The sequence below is a fragment of the Urocitellus parryii genome, chromosome 3 (assembly GCF_045843805.1).
Source record: "Urocitellus parryii isolate mUroPar1 chromosome 3, mUroPar1.hap1, whole genome shotgun sequence".
Classification (NCBI taxonomy): domain Eukaryota; kingdom Metazoa; phylum Chordata; class Mammalia; order Rodentia; family Sciuridae; genus Urocitellus; species Urocitellus parryii.
Genome location: NC_135533.1, coordinates 28,399,825 through 28,426,079, shown reverse-complemented (window position 1 = coordinate 28,426,079; position 26,255 = coordinate 28,399,825). Strand labels below are relative to the sequence as shown.

At 36.7% G+C, this 26,255-nt stretch overlaps 1 protein-coding gene across 6 annotated transcripts in view; it reads right to left on the bottom strand.

Moving 5' to 3' along the window:
* Akap9 (A-kinase anchoring protein 9) overlaps positions 1 to 7,215 on the bottom strand; it is a 127,332-nt gene extending 120,117 nt beyond the window's left edge. For all 6 annotated transcript variants that reach the window (XM_077795946.1, XM_077795948.1, XM_077795947.1 and 3 more), the window contains exon 1: positions 6,954 to 7,215. In XM_077795946.1, coding sequence (XP_077652072.1) covers positions 6,954 to 7,001 — 48 coding nt within the window. In that variant the 5' untranslated portion in view covers positions 7,002 to 7,215. The remainder of the gene's footprint in view (positions 1 to 6,953) is intronic.
* Positions 7,216 to 26,255: the final 19,040 nt, after the last annotated feature.

Sequence of the window (26,255 nt, the reverse complement as noted above, 5' to 3'; positions counted from 1 at the left end):
TAAAAGGGGAGTCGATATGACAATAAAAATCCTTTGTACTAGTAGAATACATACACAGGTCTATCGTGTTCACACAGAAAAATGACAGGGTTTTTTGTTATGGAAGACTAAGTCATTTTCCCCCCATAACTGATATGTATTGGTAATGATCAAGCCAAAAGGCCAACAGGTGCCCATTTGACCAAAAGGCCAACAGGTGCCCATTTGACCAGCTGTTTGTACTTATCGAACAGCTGGTCAAGGAATGGAATGACTCACTGCACCACAAAAAAACTCAAACTTCACCATCACACCGTAATCAATTCACCAACAACTTATTCAAAGGAACCACCAGTTTAAATTTTGGTGAGCCAAACAAGCTTTAAAAAAAAAAAAACAAGATGGAAGATAATCCCACTGGAATTGTCTGCTCCTCTCGTACATGATCATACATGCTCTCTCCCTCGATGCATATATATATATGTATATAATATATATTATATATACACATTAATAATAATATGTAAAACAAGTTCATAACAACCAAATTACAAGATGGGTAAAGGACTTGAATAGTCTGAAGATCTACAAATGGCCAAAAAGCATACAAAAAAGATACTCAGTGTCATTAGTCATCAAGAAAACAAGAATTAAAACCACAGTGAGATATCCCTTTATGCTCACTAGAATGGCTATGATTTAAAAAATAGAAAACAAATTTGTTGAGATACAGAGAAACTAGAATCATCATGCATTGTCAGTAGGTATGTAAAATGAAATGGTACAGTAAAATGGTAAAGCCACTATGGTAAGCAATTTGGAGATTCTTCAAAATGTTAAACAGAATTACTATAAGACGCAAAATTCTTAATTCTAAATATACGCCCAAGAGAAATGAAAACAGGTATTCAAATGCTTGTATACAAATGTTCACAGCAGCACTATTCACAATAGACGATGCATAGAAACAATCTAAATACCTATCAATGGATTAAAGTGTGAACACATTGCTGTATATACACACACTGGAATATTATTCAGTCATAAAAGGGAATGAGGCATGGACACATGCTACACAATGGCTGAACCTCAAAACATTACACTAAGTGAAAACAGCCAAACATGTAAACACCATTACACCTGGCCCTTTTTATTTATTATTTTGAGACAGGGTCTCACTACATGGCCAAGGGTCTCACTGAATCGCCTAGACTGGCCTAGAACTTGTGATCTTCCTTCCTCAGTCTCCTGAATCACTGGATTAAAGGCATGCATCACCATGCCTGGCTCCCAATTAAAAGAATGCTAACCAATTAAATAGAATGCCTAATTTTAATTTTAGAAAAATCTTACTAAGAAATAAAAATAATGTCCCTTATCACTAATGTTTCACAATTTACCAGAACTTTTTTCTATTTGTCATATTAGAAGAAATTAATTCACATTTCAATCATCAGCAGCCTAAATTAAATGTTTAATAGTCATAGTTTAGCTCTTTCTACAAACCTTTTTATGTAACAAAAATAAGAAATGTTTTTGTTTGAAAAAAATTTTGTCCCACTCTTGTCATAGTCCAATCCTTTGGATGAATCCTATCTTTTTTGTTTCCTCGTTGCTGTGTGTTATCATTCAGTAAGGATGTCTGTGGTGTTCTGTCAATAAAACTGAAAAGTGAAAAGAGGAAGTAAAATAAAAGACACATCCAAGGGACTAGATGAGAACAGGAGTGGGATAAAAATTGTTCTCAAACAAAATTATCTCTTCATTGGATTTTACTGATGCTCTGTTTTCCTGCCTTAGAGAAATTTAACATACATTTCAAGAAGCCTGTCATGTCTATTCTTTCCCCTCAACACCATGTTTTCTTTTATTTCAGCAAAGCCCAAAAGTCATGAATTAGTTTTAAATCACAGGAACGCACCAGTCTCTGATGGAGGCATCAAATTGCTATATCCAGAAAAAGATTTAAAAATTGTCGTTGTAAAACTGTTATCAAATGTAACTTTGAAAATTAAGTAAGACCTGTCACAAGTATAAAAAACTATAAAGTTTAAAAGAAATCAGAGAGGGAGAATAGCTTTCTTCACTGTGGATCAGAATATCTGAAAATGCAAAGAACAATTTTATACTATAACTAGCTTGCCTATCACAGCAGCACAGTAATTGAAAAATCCTATCAATAACCTAATAAGAGAGCTTACACAGAACATTGTACACAACACTGGCATTACTCTACAAACTAAAAATGCTTGTTAAACAAACAAAAAAAATTCATATAATTCCAAGTTACTGAATGTAGTAAGAATTTTAATTATTCAATAAATAATGACAATTATATAAAACGCTATAGAGGTATAATACTTTGGTTTTGCTGAATTCTAGTACATTTGAAGAACTTTTTAAAAATATAGCAAAAAGTGATTTATAGGACTAATTTCATTCTAACTACACAACTGTCCTTTATTTAATTTTGTTCACTAATAATTGACTACTTTGTTTATATAATCATAAATAATTTTACTTGGAAAAAATGAAGTCATTTAAAATGGAGTTGAAATAGTTTGGTTGATTCACTACAAGGATAGCCTATGTGGTGCCATCTCTGTCAGTAACTTGTAAATGAGGTCAAGCCCAGCTCTGAAAATACTTAATAATGTAGTTAACATCTCCAAGTATTGGGCTTCTTGCAACATCAATACTGAGGAGATAGCTGAGGACCCAACAGCAAACCAAAGAACTACCAAGCATCAGAAAAACTGAATTGCCTCGAAGTCCTTTCTACTAGGTTCCATTAGCCCTTGATTCTTATAAATCATTCCATTAACCTCAGTTTCTGGGTTCTTTTGTTACAACAAATCTAAAGCAGCAAGTTAGGGGAAGAGGCAAATGAGAAAATACAAAGCTGGACAAGCAAGTTCATAGGAAAAACCAAAAAACTGACAGCAAGGAAAATGGATAAGAATGACAAAAACAAAAAAGCAATCCATAAATGTCCAATAATATAGAATTCTGACTACATAATATAAGCGGTACTGGAGTAAGAATTAGAGTTCCAGGACTACACTAATGTAGGAGACCTAGTTATTTTGCATTTCATGTTCTTGTTCTGTATGAGAGTCATACAACATTAACCTGTTTATCATACTGCATGTAATGTCTTTGTTTTTTAAATGATACCTGAACATTGTGCCTGATCATAAAAGAATAATGTTGTAGAGAATTTGTAAAATAAAGTATAAAAAAATTAAAATAGCCTATAACCCACTACCCAGAGATAACCACAACTGACATCTTGGTGCATGTTTTTTCAGATGTCTTCATATATAAATACTTAAACGTACCTTTCTTCTTTTTTTTTTTTTTTTTTACCTGACATTATCTGTGGACATTTTCCCAACTTGAAAAGTGTTTGTAGAATTATTTTAATGGCTACATAAAATAATTCATTCTCCTATTACTGCAGATTTTGGTTAATATAAAATACTTTACAAAGTACACTTCTATACTGTAGGGGTTGGGGTTGTGGCTCAATGGTGGAGCACTTGTCTAGCAACATGTGCAGCCCTGGTTTCAATCCTCAGCACCACATAAAAATAAATAAATAAAATAAAGGTACTGTGCCCATTTACAACTAAAAATTCTTTTTTAAAATTTAGATACTATACTGTATACATGAGAAGCTATTTTTAAAATGATCATTTATTATAAGGTCTTGAGAAAGGAAATTTAGAGAAATCTAGAGAGAAAGGAACAGAAGACCAATTACCAAGAAAAGATTAAAAAGTTGTACGTTGTAAAACTGTTATCAAATGTTAACACTTAAGTCTTATGAACAAATGAGATACTTGGAGAACCAAGTCTCTGAATAAATTTTGGGAAATGATCATTTTAGGTGGTTTCTGATACCAGCAATAAGAGACTTCTGATTAGGAAAATTCTGGATTACTCTTATTAAATTCCAACCTAGCTAGTAACACTGCACATTAAGAACTTACTCAGTCATTCTGCTCATTCATTCAAGAAGCAAATGTCAGGGACCGCCCTGTGCATGAGCTAAGACCCTCCAAAAGCCTTAGGTAAAGGGGATATTGGACTGGCAACATACGCCACATCATGTGTTATACCAAGCAAGTGGCCTTTACCCCCACTCATCAAGGAAGAGCCTCAGCTCTGGGCTTGAGCGGTACCCAACAGGATTGGGCAACCCCTGCTGAAACACTATCCCCTGCCTTATTGGGTGGAACATTCTATCAAATGTCTTTTCCCTAATAAACAGAGGGGTTCCAAGTGCACTCGCTCTCTTGCCCTCTTGCCTTCCAGCTTGGAAGAAGACCCTTGAGGTGGCAGAGCAGGCCCACCCTCCACCTGAGAAACTCATGTCCACGTGTTGCATAATTCTTCTTCGCTGTTTCCTTACTTTAATGTTGCAGCCAGCTCTTTTGACCAGCTCATCTTGCCAGCATGCACAGCTGGAGAGAACCAAACACTGAATACCTGCTATTTGAAAAGCACTATGCTAGGTTGCATTTAATTGATATTGAGAGTTTTCCTTATAAAATATTCTAGAAAATGAGTCAGTAGCATTTTAAATATTTTAACAAAATGTTGGGGGGGGTAACATCCAAAATCCTACTGTATCTAACCTCTCACTGTACTTATTACCCAGGAGCATCTGTCTCTCCTACTTTGGAAAGCAGAGACTGTTGCCATTTCTCTATTTCTACCTCTTGATCTAAGTTTGCTGATTATGTGTCTGTTCAAAGTTAACTATGTTTAGTAGAACTGCTTTATAAATTTTGTTTGGTGTTGAGGACTAAACCTAGGAACTTGTGCTCTACCATTGAGCTATACCCCTAGCCCATGAATAACTATATTTATAATAGTTTTTCAATCCCATTCTAAAAGCACATATGTTTATACAAATTAAATAATGTACATATCTTGTTTAGTTTTGTTTGCCCAGTAGTGGAGATAAAGGGCAGTAGTGCTCTACCTTTGAGCTATAATCTAAGCTCCCCCTCCCTTTTTTTCCCCCCTCAGACAGGATCTTGCCTCAGCCTCCTGAGTAGCTGGGATTACAGGTGTATACCACTGCAACATCTAAACTATTTCTGATAATGTTGTTTTCACTCTATTTACCATGTCCCTCTCAGACTTAATCCTTTTAATGATTGTATAATATTCCATTGCACTTACATGGCTGAGGAATCATGACCTCAGTAAAGTATTTTATACCAGATAGCTAATGTTGCAGCAAACATATGTTGCCTTAAAAGCCTCAAGGATCTCTTACTGGAAACTGGGCTCATTTCTAGAGGAAAATAAACTACAATAAAAATTAACTTAAAAAGATTTTTACCCCATAGGTAGACTTTTGAAAGACAAATATATACATAAAGAAATCAAAATTCTACTTTGCCAAATCTACTTACAGCAAGCAATTTAATTATTATGAAATGTGACTGTTCAAAGTTAACTACGTTTACTAGAACTGCTTTACATACATTTAAGAAAGATACATTTGGTAGAAGGCAGTAAACATTCTTAGGTAACAAATAAGACATCTAACCAGAACTTCCATGCTTTTGAAAAGGTACACAAAATTATTCAATTCCTTAGATGTAGAGTGTTTGCTTAGTCCCTTGGGTTGCACAACTGTAAGCAATTTGGGGCTTCTGAAAATGCCAATGTTCCTTCATTTATATATTCTAGAGTAAAAAACAAAATCTACCTGTTTACATACAAGCATTTAAGTCTTAACATTAAAAGGGGGAGATTATAAAAAAGTCAATTATATTTTAGAAATATGAAGCTGGTTAACATACACATTCCTTTAACACACTTCTGATGAACATCTACTACTGCATCTCTGCAGTAAGGCCTTTCTTTCATTGATTACTGAAATCATTGACCTGGTTTCCTTTGTTTATGTAGAAGAATGAAGAAAGAAAGGAAGAGAGGAAAAAATAGTTAATTGTGTTTCAAGTATGATTGTTATCCATTAGCTCTAAAAAGAATATCACCTATAAAAAGTAACTCATTGTAGGGAGGAAGGGGGCCTTTCAGGCAAGCCTAAAGAGCTGCTCAAATATGTAATTTTTTTTTAAAAAATGCTATTCAATTTATATTTTGTCTACGATAAATTTTTCATGATGCCCCAAGGATATCTATGCATAATACAGTTTTGTAATGTTTGCGTTACAATTTCCATACATATACACACGCACACACACATAAAATCGGAACTCACTACACCTACACACACACACACGTAAAACAAATTATTTAAAGCAGGAATTCTAAAGCTTTGTTCTGTGGAATCTTTCCGTCTTCAGAACTTCCAATCCACAGGATACAAAACCAACTGCCATGACAAAGACCTCCAAACAGGAACGTACAAAGACACGCTTTTAAAAACGCCCCTAAAGCCAAGTTCACAGCTGGCACTTGTGGCACACTCAGGCCACTGCTGAGGCAGCTGTCACAGGCCAATCTCACACACGTCCTCCAGTGCCAGCGTGCCACCTAAGGAAGACAAGCTGATGATCAGCGCACAAATTCCCCACTGAATAAAAGGAAAGCTTTAAATCCCCGCCCTGGAAAACACAATGCCTGCACCACCCATAAAAGTCCCTTTAAAAGTGAAGGGCTGGAGGTTTAAAGGCTATTAATTACCACCTAATTATCAATACGGTTTAAAGAAAAGAGAGAGAGAGAGGTGTTTTATTGGGGCAGTCGTGAGAAAAGAGCCACACCATTCAATCACCACCGAAGTCTCCTCAGCTAGGTAGCAGCACCGGGCTTTACACGTCCTAGGAAAAGGGACAGGAGGGAGGGGAGGAAACCCAGACCCTGCAGCACCTCCCTCCGAGCGCAGGGCACCCGGCTGCCGCAAACTCGTTCCCCAGGCCTCCTCCCACCCTTTCCCGGCCACCTCCTCCCACCTCTGGCCCGGCGGTCCCCGGCTCTCCTACCTTCGCTCTGCCAGCTTCTACCTTTCTCCTTCTTTCTTCGTCCTCCATGGCTTCTGCGGGGTAGGAAGGGAAAGAACAGGGAGGGGGTGGGGGTAGAAAGGAAAAATCGGTTCAGACCGAGGTGGGACGGCTAGCTCCGCGACCCAGGCCGCAGGGCCCGGCCGGGAGCTGCCTCCCCCCGGAACAAAACCAGTCAGTCGCTGCAATCACTGGCGAATCGTCCTCGTCCACACGAGCACAGCGGTCGCCACCGCCATCTACGTCTCCACGTAAACACAGAGTGAGGCGGGAGTCAAGACACGTCACAGCGCGCAGGCGCCTCGAACGCCGCGTTGCCTGGCAGGTGCGCCCGCGGCCCCGCCCCGCCGGCCTCGCGGGGCCGAGTTCTAACCCAGTCCTCAGCGCGCGTGGGGGGGGGGGGGGCTCCAGCCTGCCGGACGACCCCCACCGTGCAGGGGATTCAGTGCTTCCAGAACACCGGGGTTTTCCAAATTACACAAATAACAGATGCTTCTTGGGGCAATTGGCTAACGCTCCTGAAAAACCCCAGGGGAAAGATGGGAGGGAGGAAGCGGCGGAATGCTAGCCTTCAACCTAGACTAACTCCCCCAGGACTCAAAGGATTGGGGGGAAACAGCTCCGTTACTTCGTTAGCCTGAGAGCCCCGCCCTTTTCCCCAACACTGGTTCCCGCCCAATTTCGGGTTCATCCTTCAAGGCCCACCCCAAGCGCCGCCCCCAGATAGCTCTGATTTCTTTGTTCTTTGCAGGGTGACTGGGACGTTTCCAGTCAAAATTTACTCCCCTCGCACACCTCTTAGGGGCGTCCGTTCATCAACAGTGTTCTGAAAGAAGCCTGAACTTGGAAAAATAGGCAGGAAACAAAGCCTATCTATATTAACTTTCTAGCTTTAATGACTTAAAACAAGTTACCTATCATGTCTGACCTTACCTGAAATTTTTGGAAGGGTTGTTGGTGTACTTGACTGCCCCTGGTATACTAAAACATCTGACTTAAAGTCAGTTTTTTTTTTTTTTCCTCTCTCTCTCCTTGTAGTTTCTTCACTTACTCTGCATGTTTTAAATAATACTCCAGGGACTCCCAGTTTCTTGATGACAGAGACTTATCCTGAGTCTTGACATTATTACTGAAATGATGAGCCTACTGCTTTGCATGCAAGAGACACTTGTTGGCTTGAAATGAAACGTGTTTATAAATTGAGCATTACTCTTCACCTGATCCCTTAATCCTTCTGTTTTTCTCTGTACTCTCCAATCCTCAAATCCATTCCTAGGGTGAACTACATATTGCATTGTCTCAGGTTGATAGTTTCTCCTTTTTTGAATCATGAGTTCAATCATAGAAGTAGTGTGAAGTGAAAGTTGGATTTAAAAAAGAAAAAAGGAGAATTTAAAGAACTTAAATGTACATAAACAGAGCTAGTCTGCAATAGTCCTAATTTTTAAAATTTATAAATTTTAAGATTTTGCTTTCTCAAGTTCCCCCATTGCCAACTTGTAACACCCAAGGGTATATTGATTGCCCTGTTATCTCAACCTGAATTGAGAATTGGATGAGGTTAGACAATTTACCATAGGGAACAAAGAATTGATAAAAAAAAAAAAGTTATTTACTCGGTCATATTTCAAACAGTGCAGAGATTTAAATACTGCCTGGACTAAAAGATTGTGTTTGTAGATTCTGATTGCCTAGACGGAGGAAGCCCCAGGATATTTGATAGACATTCCTTTTTGTTAATGAATACTGCTTTCTCAGTAGCTGAGGAAGTCAACTATTTGTTCTGGTGTGTCTTGAAAATATTCAAGAACATCTGCTAAAGCAACAAGTTTAATTCAATATTTCCCTTCACTAATAGCAATCAACCAAATACATTGTTTTACATGTAATGGGTGCTCAATGAATATTGAAAGTTGTGCGTTGACTTCCATTAAAAGAGGAAGCATGTAAAATTGGTGCTCTAAGTCTTAATTATAGCATCTGTTCATTCATACCATGTTATACCATTCATACATTTGTGTCATGACACATCATTCATTCTCTCAAGTCATTCCCTAAAAAGATGATATTTCATAAAGAACTTGGAAAAGATGAAAGAGCCCTGGAGATAAGTGAGGGAAGAGCAAATCCAAAGGCCCTAAGCTAGAGTATGACTGATATATTAAAGGAAAAGCAGGAGGCAAGGGTGGGTATAGTGGAGTAAGCAAGGAGGAAAATAGTAGAACAGAGAAGAAACAGGGCCAGATCCTGTATAATTCTGGAGGTTATTGTAAGAACTTTGGCTTTTACTGAGTGAGATCAGGAGCCATTGAAAAATTCTTAGCAGATAAGTGACCTGACCTGACTTATGTTATTAAAGGACATCTGGCAACTATTAGGAAAAAGGACTCTGAGGGATATGTTTTGTTCTTATTGCAATAATTCAAACAAGAGATAATGGAAGTTTGAACCATAGTGTAGTAGTAGTAGTAGAAGAAATGATATAGGATCAGATTCTGAATGTAGAACTAACAGTGCCATAGAAGTTGTAGATTGAATGTGAGGTTTGAGAAAAGAAGAGTCAAGGATGACTCTGGTGTTTTGTGGTCTGAGCTACTAAAGTGATGTAATTGCCAGTAACTTGGAGGAGGGCAAATTTGAAGATCAAGAATTCAGTTTTGATACAGCTTAGACATAAAAATTAGACATCCAAGAAGTAATGTTACCCTTAGAAATCTGAGTTTGAAATTCAGGATGTACACAGAAGGTGTAGTCTCTCTTCTGTGTGTTCAAGTGTTCTCCTTATCTTGTACTTTTAACTTTTTAAAAATGCACTGGGTTGGGGTTAAAAATCAACCACCAAATGGATCCCAACACCAATCTGTAGCCCAGGAACTCCAGGATGCCAGGTGTTCACATGTCTAAATCCCTTCTCAGCACTGACAGTGAGTCAATTATCTTTTTATAATTAAAAAAAAAAGCACAAAATTGAGTAATATCGCATAAGAGTATCAGAAACTGCCTGAGTGGAAACCCACTAATTACATTTAAAACCTGTAGCTAAAGCTGCATCCATGACAATGTTGGCAAACACTAGTAGCCTAGCTTATTTTTGGCGCACTCTCAGGAGCTCCTGTGGGCCTCATTCACAAGTTGTCATTGCTGTCTACCACAAGATCAAGCCTTGGGTATCCTGGAAGTAGTAATGTGGTAGCAGGAGGGTCTTGCAGACCTCACATGCCCCCGTGGTGAAGCTGGTGTTCTAGTACTTATTGGTCTTCACATGAAAAACTAGGTGAGAATGGTGGTCACGATTTCACCAAGCTTCAGTTGGTACATAATTGTCATCTTCCCTCCAGCATCCAGACCCACCATGAGGATGCACATTTCTTTTTTACCAAAAGGCCCTTGAAGAGATTTGCAAAGGTAGTCCCCATGCTCACAGGCTGATGGAAGCTACAGTGGCTGGTGACCAGCAGCAACTGCTCTGGGCCAGGTGTCAGTTTTTTCCCATAAGATGGCAGTACTCCTAAACCATGTTTAAAATGTTACCTTGTACTGAGTCTTATTCCTTCAAATATCTCATCAATAATTTCTTGCAGCCAGGCATAGTGGCACACGCCTGTAATCCCAGTAGCTCAGGAGGGTGAAGCTGGAAGATTGTGAGTTAAAAGGCAGCCTCAGCAAAAGCGAGGCAATAAGCAATTCAGTGAGACCCTGTTTCTAAATAAAATACAAAATACAACTGGGGATGTGGCTCAGTGGTTGAGTGCCCCTGAGTTCAATCCCTGATACTGATCTCTTTACAAACATATACTCATTTTTCCTGCTTTTTCTAAAGTATCTGTTGTGAAATTGAAATAGCCAAGTTTTGCTGATTACTTTCTTCAATTTTCCAAATCTAAATTAATATGTAGATGATCCATATAAAAGATCCTATGGTAATGAAACTGCTATATGACTATAACCTAAACCAAAATTATTTAGAGAAAACTTCTATCTGTTTCTTTGGTTTGTAGATCAGAGTAATTATCTACTCAGTTGCTTAACCATTTTGTCCACCTTCATGGTTTTGTTTCCCCTTAGAAGACTTTGCCAGTACCATTTCCTCTGAACATTTCTAATCATCACCTGCAATGCAATAAGCTCCTAGGGGCCTCGTTCACAAGCTGTTACTGCTGTCTACAACAAGATCAAGCCTTGGGTGTCTTGGAAGTAGTGATGTGGTAGCAGGAGGGTCTTGAAGACCTCCCATGCCCCTGTGGTGAAGCATCTTCCCTTAAACTATGCCCAACATCTTTTCTGCAGTGACAACACGTCCAACCTTCTCTATTTCAGTCAATGACCTTCTTCTAGTCTCCTCAACTTTTCATGTTTTGTTTCTCTCTTCCTCATCCATCATAGCTTATCAGGAACTATGTCCCCATTGGCTTTCTTTCCCAGTGTCTCTTGACTCTTTCCCATATTGTCCTTTTTCATTGCAACCATAATAAACCAGACCCTTATTATCTCATATTTTGAAAATCACAAGAATCAGGCTAGAACATCTGCTTCATTCTTCCCCATTACATTCCAGTCCTCATAACTCTATCAGATTAGCTTCCTAAAACACAAATTTCACTAAATTCTCCCATTGAGTCCTACTGCCCATAAAATGAATCTCAAACTCTTAGATGTCATTCATGTGTCTCAGTTTAACTATGTGATCCTAACTCCAATTCCTCCCATTCATCAATTTCCCATTATAGTCAGACAGATGCTCGCTAGGCATTAATAACATTTTACACATTGCCAGAAATCCACATAACAATATCACAGCTTTCACAAGCAAAGATTTATGGTACTACAATTTAGCTCTTTTGTAAATGTGATTGTTGTTCTTTGTAACTAAGGCTAAACTGAAGGGAAACAAAGCAGACATTAAATGCTAAAACCAACTATGATGATTTGTACTAATTAATATAAGTGAAAGATATAAATTAAAAAAATAGGAGGGAGCATAGTGGCACATCTTCCACATTTTATAGAATAAAAAACTCAAAGCATGAGAAGTTAAGTGACTTACCACCTTCCATGGTTGGGCAGCAAAAGTCCTAGCAAGTCCTAGTTCCAAACCATCTGATTTGAGTCTTACTCCATTTTGCCAAAATGCATCTTCAAACAAATAAATAGTAGACTTTTAAATTTATATATATGAATATATAAATTATTTATATATAAGTATATATTTATACATATAAATATATAAATTTATATATATTTAAACATATATATATATATATATATATATGTATATATTGTTCTATTTAAATTGTGTATATCTTCCTGATTCAATTTGGGCAAATCATATGACTTAAAAAATTTTCCAATGCCTTCAATATCTTCTAATTTATTGGAGTATAAGTTTTCAAAATAATTTCTAATTATCCTCTGTATTTCTGTAGTATCTGTTGTGATATTACCTTTTTCATCACGTATGCTGGTAATTTGAGTTTTCTCCTTCTTTTTGTTAGCGAGGCTAAGGGTCTATCAATTTTATTTATTTTTTCAAAGAACCAACTTCTTGTTTTATCATTTTTTTCAATTGTTTCTTTTGTTTCAATTTAATTGATTTCAGCTCCAATTTTAATTATTTCTTGCCTTCTACTGATTTTGCTGTTGATTTGTTCTTCTTTTTCTAGGGCTTTGAGATATAATGTGAGGTAATTTATTTGTTGATTTTTTTCTTCTTTTAAGGAATGAACTTTCCCCTTAGAACTGCTTTTATAGTATCTCAGAGATTTCAATATGTTGTGTCTATGTTCTCATTTATCTCTAAGAATTTTAAAATCTCCTCCTTGATGTCTTCTGCAGCCCACTGTTCATTCAGTGTTCATGGACCTTTATTTATTTATATGTAGTGCTGAGAATCAAACTCAGTGCCTCACACATGCTAGGTAAAGGCTTTACCACTGAGCCACAACCCCAGCTCAGTAGTTGACTTTTAAAGGAATAAATTCATGCTTACAGAATGTATTAAATACAACTCAGAACAAATTTGTTAGCTGTTTAGTTTTCAAATGGTTACCCTTTTGAAATAATAACAATGAAACTAATACTCCTTCAAAGTGTCCAATAATTGAATAAAATGTTCTGGGAAATTTAAAGTGTTACTATTAAAGAGGACATAATTATAAGCATACAATTTAAGACATTTCAATTGATTAGTGAATAATATAATATATGCACGGTAATTTCAGGTCTTCAAAGACTTTCATACCATTAGGTAGTCCCAGAATATAAACAAAATGAGTTCCCAAAGAGTTGTCTCAAAGGCCTATATCATTTTTTTATATTGAAGATGTATTTAGTTTAAATGTGAAGGAAAACTTCAAGTTGTTAGTCTTTCAGTATCTCTTTTGTTTCAGCCAAGATTCTGTGAAATGTTAAAAACCCACTAATTTTTGTGTTACTCTTCTCACAGAAACTCCCTGAAGGTGCTTTGTCTTCTGCTGGTTTTGAGTGAAACCAGCCTTATTATCCTGAGCTACAACTATTTGGAGCACTGTAAAATGTGACACCAAGAAGACTAACCTGCTGTTGAGTTAGAGCAGCAGAACATTTGAAACAATTTTAGCACTCCATTTTGAATAGCATATGTGGGCCTAATCATATATGCTATCATATATTCCCTTCTTGCGAAATCAGAGGTCTTGTGAACTAAGAGAGTTTAGGTCCTTAGGGTTTAAGCATGATTCCAGTTTTCCATGAGGCCTTCCCTGCTATGCTCCTCAATCTTCAAAGTGCTTGGAGTAACTCTATAACTAAGATAACATCCTGGGCCATATTACATCCCACTATGTGCTTATACAAGGCCTCCATTTCCAAAGGTAATCTGGGTGTAATTTTTCTTTATATTTTTCAGGAGGCTAAAAAAATAGATCTTACTTAGGCTATATACCATTTTTCTAAATAGGTAAAATAAGATAAAATATTTGAACTCTTTCTGTATCCCCAGAATTGATGAATTTTTATTCCCTGCATTTTTCATCCAAGAAACGAAAGAATGAAATCCATCATTGTAAGGGTACATAATTCTTTTTTTTGTTTCCAAAAAACAATAACAAGAAATTAAATAAAAATGGAAACAAAAAAATCCCTTAAAAAAGGGAAAATGAAACAAATGAACCCCACTATATACCAAATTAGTGGCTTAACCCCATTGTGAAAAGATAAGTGCAGAAGAATTGATAGAATTTAAAAATAATCATTTTTGTAAACCCCCAGAATAATGAATCTGAACAACATTTATCAATGGGTGTTAAAACCATTAGTTGTAAGACTAACCAGGAACTTTATAATGAAGGGATAAGGCTCTTCCACCTGAAACTACTGATCAAACCCATCATCAAAGTGGAATAAGCAGACAATGCCTCATGGTGTGATGCAACAGAAAGTGCAGTAGCACTGTCCATGCAGTGTTCTTGCCTTAAAAAAAGAGAAAGAAATGGCTGACAGGTGTGGTGCTGCATACCTGTAATCCCAGCAGTTCAGAAGGCTAAGGCAGGAGGATTGTGACTTCAAGACTAGCCTTAGCAAATTAGTGAGGCCCTAGGCACCTTAGTGAGACTGCCTTAAAAAAAAAAGAGAGAGAGAGAGAGGGCTGGGAACTTAGCTCAGCGGTAAAGCACCCTTGGGTTCAATCCCCAGTAGAGAGAGAGAGAGAGAGAGAGAGAGAGAGAGAGAGAGAGAGAGGGAGCACATTGCCATCTAATTAAGTAAGCCTCTATATCCAAATGCTATTATATAGGAAATCCAAGCAATAAAAGAATAAGTTAAAGGACACTGTGAGACAGCAATCATCTAAATCTAGAACATGAGATATTTTGTATGACTAGCTCTATGTTAAAGAATTACTGTTAATTTTGTTAGGTGAAGTGGAATATGTAAAATAGAAGTATGCTTATGAGAGGAAAACTAAGAAAGGCAGTATTCATAGAATAGATTTTTGTAAATCAAAAGACGTTTATTTTGACTGTTAGAGGAATCACCATAGATCACTTTTAGTTTCCAACTCTTGTATATAAAAACAACATGATATTTGTTGGTTGGAAAGCCTTTAGTTGAACATGTTGGCAGACAATATTTTATTTTCACTTTATTTACAGAAAGTCTGATGATCTGAATAGTTCTCTAAAAGCTAGTAATATAAAATATGTAACCCATTTGTATAAATGTATCTTTAAGATGTTATGTACTACATGTATTGTTATAAGCAACAATTTCACAAAATTTGTTCTTGTTTCTGGTATGTACATTTGATTAGTTTTGCATTATTAAACAATAGGGAATGTGAGTTTGCATATCGATGAAATTTAAGGCTGTGAGGCTGACCAAGGGATTGATTTTAAAAAATACCTTATGTATGATGACATAAAATTAGAAATGGATCATACACTCTGTTATCAGTATTACTATACTTTTTCATGATTATTTTTCTTTTATTACCTATTCAGTTATTGAAAAACAAATTGGTGTTCAATAAATTTCTTGTGACAATTTCCATTCTGTGTATTTTAATTTCCAAATTATTATAGCAATATCTGCAGTCCTTAGGATCTAGAGATAAAAACACAAAGAATGGATAAAATGAATCCACAGAGCCTTTTATATACTTTTGATCTTTTTTCTTTAATCTCATATTTCATCATTGATAATTGATGAAAGTTATATCTGTATAATATGAGCTAAAAAATAATTAATAAATCTAGACTTTAGTAGAACAACTGAACCATTGCTATAGTTTAGATTTGGAATGTCTGCTAAAGGCTCCTGTGGTAAATACTTGGTGCCAATGTGGCACTATTGGAAGTGGGAGAACCTTTAAGAGGTGGGGTCTAGTAGGAGGTCTCTAAGTCATTGAGTGACTTGCCCTTGAAGGGGATATTGGTACCCTGGACTCTTCCTCTTCCTCTCTTTCATTCCTGGCCCTCAGGTAAACAGGCTTGTCCCATCACATGCTTCTGCCATGTCATATTGCCTTGCCATAGGCTCAAAAGCAACAGGCCAACCAACCATGGATTAAAATCTCCAAAAGGGTGAGCCCCAAATACCCCACTCCAACACACACAACACTCTTTCTGTTTTCTCCTTAGGAGACAGGGTCCCTCCTTACCCAGGCTGGTGTCCAACTCTTGGGCTCCTGACCTTGAGTGATATTCCTTCTTCAGCTTCCCAAGCAGCTGAGACTGCAGATGCACACCATTGCTCCTGACCCTTTCTTCCTTTTAAGCTGATTATCTCAGGTATTTTGGTATAGTGATAGAAAGCTGTCTAACATAATCATCTAACTAATGGCTTCAATTTTCTCCTTCCTGCCTTCCTTCTTCCCCCAAACACTGTAACTTAAGAGAACCTCCCACATATTCTGTAACACAACCCCTATCTTTTGCTTCCTCCTTCATTCTCATTTATCTCTCAAATCTTTCTATTGTGCCCTTTAGAACTCACAAGCATAATCAGCAAAACCCCAAATATCTCTAGCCTTTTCTCTCTTCTTTCCATTTACTTCTTTTTTTTTTTATTGGTTGTTCATAACATTACATAGTTCTTAATACATCATATTACACGGTTTGATTCACGTGGATTATGAACTCCCCCTTTTACCCCGTATACAAATTGCTGTATCACATCAGTTTCCCTTCCATTGATTGACATATTGCCTTTCTAGTGTCTGATGTATTCTGATGTCTGTCCATTTACTTCTTGATCTGCTAAAACTTGGCTCTCCCCTACAACATCACTTTCCCCATAGTCCTCTTACTTGGGCACTATCGCTTCCTAAAATACTTTATGTTACTGGAGGCAGAGGTGGACTAAAAGTCCTCTTGTCCTTTTCTGTGTCCTAGACCATGATCCTATCTAAAATTCATGCCATTAGATAGATGTAACACCTCCTTATTGTAGATCTCAACCCCTCATTTATTGAAGATTTTAGGCCTGCCTCAATGACCCTCTCTACTGTACTTCCTATCATAATTCTCATGATTTCAGTATTGTAGCAACCCTTCCAATACCCTGACCTCTCAGTTACTTGATCTTGTATCTTCCATTGATCTTGTCCTTTATTCCCTCTTAGTCGTCCATTTACTGTTACATTGCTAACTTTGTCATTACTAACACTTGAACTTGTTCCTTAATAATCTCAATTAAAAGTATCCCACTCTCCAATATATCTTCTTATTTTTCCAGCTGATTTCCTTGGGGACTCCAATTCTCAATCATTCTTTTCATCACAATATTTAATCCATTAACCACCATATCTTCATGCATCTTATCATGTTCTTAATTCCTGTCTTATTATACAGCTTAGATTTATGGTCTGTCATTATAATAACTTTTTACATATACCCTAACTCCTTCAATCCTAACTCCCTCCCTCCCTAATCTTAAATAGAATTTATGCTAGCAGTTGAACTTGGCTTAATACAGAACACTCAATTATGCTACCCAGTCTTACTTTAAATTTGCTACATTTTCATAGTTAATTATCTTGTCTTTGTTAACTCAATCCATATCTTATCTTCCCTTACTTCCAATACTATTTATAAGATCCTCACTCTTAGATAATAATTTTTATTCTTAATTGCTTAGAAAGTAGATATAACTCTAATAATAAAATGTTGACATTCTCCCTCTGCCATATCAGTCAACAAACCTGCATAGTACTCATATTGTACAAGTTCCTTTCCTCTAACAGTGATCACCTCACTCCAATTTATGGTAAATCCTTCCATTGGTTCCCTTTTCCTCTTTCTGCTTTAGGGTATTGTTTCAGTAATTATACTTTTTCACCTGCAATTGACTCTTTTTTTTTTTTTGGTGTGAACACACTTTATATACAACCAGAGATATGAAAAATTGTGCTCTATGCAATTGACTCTTAAATGAATCATTACCATTAGCATATAAAAATGACATATCTCCTATCTTAAATAACAAAACAAAAAAACCTCTATTGACTCTATGCCATCTAACTATCCCACAGTTTCTGTAGTTCTTTTTTGCAACAAAACCCCTCATATTCATGGTCTCCAGCTTCTCTACTCTGTTGAACTCACTTGAAGAAGGTTTTTTTTTTTTTTTTAATACTGAAGATTGAATTCAGAGGCACTTAACCACTGAGCAACATGCTCAGCCCTTTTTGTTTTTTATTTAGAGACAGGGTCTCCTTGAGTTGCTTAGAGCCTTGCTAAGTTGTTGAGGCTGGTTTTAAACTCACAATCCTCCTGCCTCAGCCTCTGGAGCTGTTGGGATTACAGCCATGTGGCCATCATGCCTGATTTGAAGCAGGTTTGACCTTCACCACTCTACCAACCTGTGGCTAGTAATCATAGTTTGTGTAGTTCACATTGCATGTCCGTGGGTGTAGTCCATAATCTATTCTCACTTTGGCATTTAAAAGGTGGTAATACTTTGCATAAGAAATTAGAATGATATTTATTTATTATATCTTAACAAAGCCAAAAAAGAGTAGAATAATGATCAGTTATAAACTGTTAATATTTGCAAAATTTGAATTCTCAGAGAATTCAAAATATACTGATGTATAATATCTTTAAGTGAAATTTTCTGAAGATAACTGAAATAGTTTCCATTTTGTCTTGGTAAATTTTTTCAAGTATTCACTGCATTTATTGCATGCACCCATAATTTTTAAAAGACAATAATAACACAACTGCAAAATTAAAACTAGTCAGTGAGATTAAATAACCTTTCCTGCACATAAGAAAAAATTAAGAGACCTTTTGAGAAAAGAGTGAGGTCATAGAAATGAAAACTATACTCATCCCTCTCCCTACTCAGTTGCTTAAAGCATCTGGAAAATTCCCATTAAAATGTTTTAGCAAAATCTAGTTTTTGGTCAGGTCCTGAAGCTTCACTATTATACTGTTACAGCTTAGAAATGAGGTGTTCCCCAAAAGTTCTAGTGTGAGATAATGCAAGAAAATTTAGAGGTGAAATGATTGGGTTAGAAGAGCTTTAACCTAATCAGTGTATTAATCCACTGATAGGATTAACTTGGTAGTAACTGTGGATAGATTTATATTTTGTTCCTGGTGAGTGAAGCTCTTTGCTTCCAGTTTGCTATGTCCTGAGCTGCTTTCCTCTAACACATACTTTTGCCATGATGTAATGCTTCACCTTAGGCCCAAAGCAGTGGAGTTGGCCATCTGTTGATTTTGAGACTTCTGAAACTGTGAGCCAAATAATCTTTTCCTCCATTAAAATTGTTATCATCATGTCTTTTGGTCACAACAATGAAAAAAAAAACTGATTAAAACATAGACTAAACTCCTTACTTCATTCTCAAAAAATAGAAACAACACTTAAAATTTACTATTCATTTTCCGTAGGACTAGGGAATAGGAAGAGCCAAGAATAGAATTGTTGTTCTATTGAATTATTTTTAATTTCTTGTATAAATCATATATATATATATTATTTATACAAGAAATTATACACACACATACATACACATACACACACACGGCACCGATTGCTAATTATCAATAGAAAATATAAGATGTATTTAAATGCTTAATTATTGAAAAAGTATTATTTCTTTTATAATTTCCCAAGGTATAAAAGATAATAATGATTACCCATGAGGCAAATAAGATACATTCTTGAAAAGTGGGTTAAAGTAACAAGAAAGTTGTGGCAATGAATGTTGAAGCATTTGAATGTTTTGAATGGTTCTAAAAAGTAAGAAAATATATTAAAGAACTTATTAAAAAGAAAATAACTTAGAAAACTTCATTTTATTTTAATGTGCTTGTTCAGCAAATCATACAGTTAAATGTAAATTTTCTGTCTTTATGAGAAAGTCATAAGGGAAAAGAAATCAAGCTGATATTGAACTTTTATTTGCAAGATTAAGTACTGAGATACATTATGGGGAGATAGCTCAGGGTGGGGGGCATATTATCTATGTCTATGACACAAGTGTTTTTTATGAAGATTCCCATTTGTCAAGGACACAGTATTGCTCAAGCAGTATCCCCTCTGTTCAGAAAAAGGATGTCTTCTATTCTATTCGGAAAGATTCCAAGTGAAGTTTAGCAACCTCCACAATGCCCTGGCCCAACCCATGATCTTTCTCTAAGGTATATACTCTGTAGAGTTTCTCTTGCAGAGACATGAAAATAGTACAGAATGGTGGGGGATAGTCTGCTGTGGCAGGGCTGATTCAATACTCCTTCCTCTGGGTCAAACTGGGGGAGAGGAACCAAGAAAGGTATGGGAGATAATATTAATTTTATGTTTGTATAGCACTGGGTACTGTGAGTTTTGTTTACATTATTTCAGTTAATCCTCATAATATCCTTGTAAAATAGATATACTAGCAATTAATCTTACAAATAAGAAAATGGAGACTGAGAGAGTTGACTTAATATTTCCATTATCACATGGATAAGAAGTAACAGATATGGGATTCAAACCAAGATCTGAGCCACTAACACTTGACTACAACTGTTATAGGTGGGGGAAAAGGAATAAATGAAGAAAATAGAATACTAAAGCACTTTAAAACCAAAAAATATCTCTCCTTCAAATTCCATCAATTGGACTTTTGTACCTAAAACAGAAGCAGACACAGCACAGCTGCTTGATAAATACTTGTGAATGAATGTCTTATAAAAGCTCTAAAAGAAAGGGTGTGTGTGTGGGGGTGAAACAAATTCAGAGATCATAATGGCATGACCTTTCTCAACTTTAGAAGCTGCAAGACAAGAGATCAATGTCACAAAAATTAGGGGAAAATAATTTTCAGCCTCCCTGAATTCTTTATCCAGCCAAATTTAATCAAGTACAAGGGTAAACTAAAGATACTTTAAGATTTGTAAGATTTCAAAAATAAGCTATAGGATGATATATCGAATTAAAATGAGGAAGGAAATTTTTTTTAAATAGGGAAGCATAAGTTCCAAAAAACAAAAATAAAACAAACAAAATAACCAAGAGAGTCAGCACATGGGAAAGGCAAAGAGAAAATGTATAATGATAATTAGGGAAAAATTTAGCCTGTCATCATGCGGAAGTTTTGGAGTACAATTAGTTCAGACAGGGGTGTCTTCTCCAGTCTCCTAGCAACGTGGCTGAAGCTTACAATGGGCATTGGGGGAGGGGATCCCAAGGTTTCCAGGCACTTTCCAAGCACAGAGCCATCCCCAGGCTACTTTTGGCTAAGAGCCTGGGATCCTCCTCTCTCCACCACTTGTACATATGTAGACCATCAGAGTCTACATTACTGCTATGAGGATCCTCTTGTCTTTTGAATTCCTCCCACTGTGGCCCACAACTGACCACTGATTCTCCTCAGATGCTCCTGTGCTCAACCCCAGTCCTCTTCACCCTTGGACTCTATCTCACTGGTTTCCAGGTCCTCCAACTGGGCCTCAAGAAAGGGGCCTGCATTTTCCCAGTGGGGGCACATTCTCAGATGGCAGGCCAGAAAGAGGCAGCATCCTGTGTCGCTTCATGACCCAGGTCTCACCTAGTTGGAAGACATCTCAGAAAGTGTGAGAGGGCCCCTATACAGCAGGTTTTTGCAGAAATCACTAGAACTCTGACACCCCGCCCCCTGCAGAAATCAGAGCCTCTGCATTTGAGTAGGACTCCGGACTCTAGACCCAAAGCCCACAGTTCTAGCTCACACATGGCTCTCAAGTGTCTTAGCAGAATCACCTATTAGCACCTCTGCAGAACTCCAGACTGTGCACAGCTCCCACACAGGTCACTTGGCTGCTACCTATCCACAGCACAAGGCCATCGCCCAGCTTCCCCCACCTCACCAGACACCCCGGCATTGGAAGCAGACCAACTCCATCTTGGGAAAACTTTCTCGCCATATTTGGTGGGCGTGGCTCTTAGATGAGATCTCCATCTGAGCAGGTAGCTGGTTTCCAACTCCCTCCTCCCAGAGGCAATAACTCAGCATAATGACCTCCCAACACAAAAACAGCTCTTAGTTGGGCAGGTGTGCAGTGCAACCAGGGCACTGCCTGCCTAGTGTGAGCCTGGGGGTGAGAGGTCCTGCAGTTGGGATCTGCTAAGTAAGAGAGGGGAGGGTGACTAAAGTTTGGGGCATAACAGAGAGACCAGGATCTGGGAAATCTCCAGGCAAGAAAGGGAGACGATACCTGGGGGCTCAATTCAAATGAGTGGTCCCAAAAAGAGACCCATGAAGTGCAATTTTCCTGCTGAAATTGGTGGGAGGCACTCCCTGCTTCCAGATGCTATACACCAGGTCCAGTCTTCTCACTCTGGTTACCTACACCATCCTGAGGGCAGAGACACCAGCTTAAAACAGACAACCCCACCTACTGGATGAGAAGAAATGCAGGAAAGAAACGGGTCTCTAAAACTAGCAATAACCCTGGTTTATTCTTTGAAGTATTTTTTTTCTTCTTTCTCTTCTACCCTTTTATCCTCTGGCCCTCACATCCCCAACATATGTGAAACAAAGAATTTTGCATGAAATAGGACTTTGAGGACAGAGTCACTTGAATAATATAGAGGAGTTGCATAAAGCTTTTTTTTTTCTTTTTCTTCTCTCTTTTCTTTACCTCTTTTCTTTCTTCTTCTTTCACTCTCCAAATTTTACTATTTTTACAACCTATATTTTTCTAAATACATATGTGTGATTGTTTTATGTACTCTACTCTCTTCTCACATACTTGTCTACCATAAATTACTTCCTGTCTATTCCCCTGCCACTAACCCTCTTCATTATATTTTTTTCACATTTCCCATTTTTAACTGTATGCCCTCACATCTTTTCCCCTTAGCATATCATCCTATACCTGACCCCCAGTTCATTGTCCACTGCTAGAAACTATAAACCTTTTTATGAAACTGCTGGTTATATTTTAAATAATAATTGAACCCAATATTTCTGGACATTGAGACTAAACTGTAAATGTCTTAATAACAACAATTTATTCATAGGTGATATATTGTTGATATTGGGATCTGTTAACATTGTCCTTCCCCACAAAGGAGGGATCTTGGAACCCTACAAGAGCACTACAATTCTATAGGGTAAAAACAATAACACACCAGACCCACAGAGCTGGAAAGGAAGACACATGGGCAACATGAAAAGACAAGGGATGAAAGTACCATAAACAAATTAAGACAACACATCATTATTGGCAGCTACAGCAGAAAAAATGACAGAGAAATATTTCAGGATATACATGGTTAAAATGTTCTGTGAACTCAAAGAAGACATAAGAGAACAAATACAAGCAGTGAAAGATCACTTTGATAATGAGCTACATGAACAAATCCAAGAAGCAAAAGATCACCTCAACAGGGAGATAGAGGTTATAAAAACAAACAAACAAACAAACAAACAGAAATCTATGAAATGAAAGAAAATTAAAAGCTCAAATGAAAGAATCACTAACAGAGTAGACCACTTGGAAGATAGGACATCAGCCAATGAAGATAACATATATTATCTCAAAAAGCACATAGATCACACATGGTAAGAAACCACAAGCAGAACATTCAAGAAATATGGGAAAGCATAAAAAGACCAAATTTAAGAGTTATTGGGATAGAGGAAGGCATTGAGGTCCAAACCAAAGGAATGAACAATCTATCCAATGAAATAATATCAGAAAACTTTCCAAACATGAAGAATGAATTGGAAATCCAAATTGAAGAAGTCTACAGGATGCCAAATGTTCAAAATCACAACAGATCCACACCAAGGCACGTTGTAATGAAAATGCCCAACATACAGAATAAGGAGGGAAATCTTAAAAGCCACAAGAGAAAGGAATCAGATTACATATAGGGGAAAACCAATTAGGATAACGGCAAATATTTCAAGACATACCCTGAAAGCTAGAAGATCCTTGAACAACATATATCAAGCTCTGAAAGATAATGCGTACCAACCAAGAATCTTGTATCCAGCAAAATTAAGCTTTAGATTTGAAGATGAAATAAAAACCTTCCATGATAAAAAAAAGTTTAAAAAATTTATAGCTAGAAAACTGTCACTACAAAATATCCTTGGCAAAATATTTCGTGAAGAGGAAATGGAAAACAACAATGAAAATGAACAGAGAGAGGTAGTACACTAAAGGAAAAACTAATCAAAGAGGAAAACCAAGTCAAGTTAAATAACAAAAACAAACAAATATGGCTGGGAATACAAATCATGTCTCAATAATAATCCTAAATGTTAATGGCCTAAACCCACCAATCAAAAGACATATGCTAGCAGATTGGATTTTAAAAAAAGACCCAATAATATGCTGCCACCAGGAGACTCATCTGATAGGGAAAGACATACTCAGACTATAGGTGAAAAGTTGGGAAAAATCAAACCACTCACACAGTCTGTGGAAGCAATCAGGGGATTCAATTCTTATTTCAAATAAAGTAGACTTCAAGCCAAAGTTAATCAAAAGGGATAAAGATGGACAATATGTACTGCTCAAGGGAACCATACACCAACAAGACATAACAATCATAAATATATATGCCCCAAACAATGGTGCAGCTATGTTCATCAAACAAATTCTTCTCAAGTTCAAGAGTCAAAATGACCACAACACAATAATCTTGGGTGACTTTAACACACCTCTCTCACTACTGGATAGATCTTCCAAACAAAAGTTGAATAAAGAACTCAATAATACAATAGAACTCAATAATACAATTAATAACTTACATATATAGAATATTTGACATGTATAGAATATTTCAACCATCAAGCAGATACACTTTCTTCTCAGCAGCACATGGATCCTTCTCTAAAACAGACCATATACTGTGCCACAAGCAACTCTTAGCAAATACAAAAAAGTAGAGATACTACCATGCATTTTATAAGATCATGATGGAATAAATTGGAAATCAATGACAAAATAAAAAATAAAAATTTCTCCATCACCTGGAGACTAAGCAATATGCTACTGATGGAACAATGGGTTGCAGAAGACATCAAGGAGAAAATTAAAAAATTCTTAGAGGTAAGTGAGAACACAGACACAACATATTGAAATCTCTGGGACACTATGAAAGCAGTACTAAGAGGAAAATTCATTGCATGGAGTTCATTCCTTAAAAGAAGAAAAAGTCAACAAATAAATGACCTCTCACTACATCTGAAAGCCCTAGAAAAAGAAGAACAAATCAGCAGGAAAATCAGTAGAAGGCAAGAAATAATTAAAATTAGAGCTGAAATCAAAACAAAAAAATTTGAAAAATTGACAAAACCAAAAGTTGGTTCTTTGAAAAAATAAATAAAATTGACAGACCCTTAGCCACGCTAATAAAGAGAAGGAGAGAGAAAACTCAAATTACAAGCATACTGATGAAAAAGGTAATATAACAACAGACACAACAGAAATACAGAGGATAATTAGAAATTACTTTGAAATCTTATACTCCAATAAAACAGAAGACATTGAAGGCACTGACAAATTTCTTAAGTCATACGACTTGCCCAGATTGAGTCATGAAGATATACACAATTTAAACAGACCAATATCAAGTGAGGAAATAGAAGAAACCATCAGAAGCTTACCAACCAAGAAAATTCCAGGACTGGATGGATACAGAGCTGAGTTCTACAAGGCCATTAAAGAAGAACTAATACCAATATTCTTCAATTTATTTCAGGAAATAAAAAAAGAGGCAGTAATTCCAAACACATTCTATGAGGCCAATATCACCCTGATCACAAAACCAGTCAAAGACACATTGTAGAAAGAAAACTTCAGACCAATATCTCTAATGAACATAGATACAAAAATTTTCAATAAAATTCTGGAAAATCCAATACAAAAACATATCAAAAAGATTGTGCGCCATGATCAAGTGGAATTTATCCCAGGAATGCAAGGTTGTTACAACATATGGAAATCAATAAATGTAATCCATCACATCAATAGACTTAAAGATAAGAATATGATCATCTCAATAGATGTAGGAAAAGCATTTGACAAAATACAGCACCACTTTATGTTCAAAACACTAGAAAAACTAGGGCTAACAGGTAAAAGCTATCTATGCTAAGTCTCAGGATAACATCATTCTAAACGGAGAAAAATTGAAGGCATTATCTGTAAAAGCTGGAACAAGGCAGGGATGCCCTCTTTCACCACTTCTATTCAACATAGTTCTTGAAACACTGGCCAGAGCAATTAGATGAAAGAAATTAAAGGGATATGTATAGGAAAAGAAGAACTTAAATTAGCACTATACACTGATGATATGATTCTACACCTAGAAGAC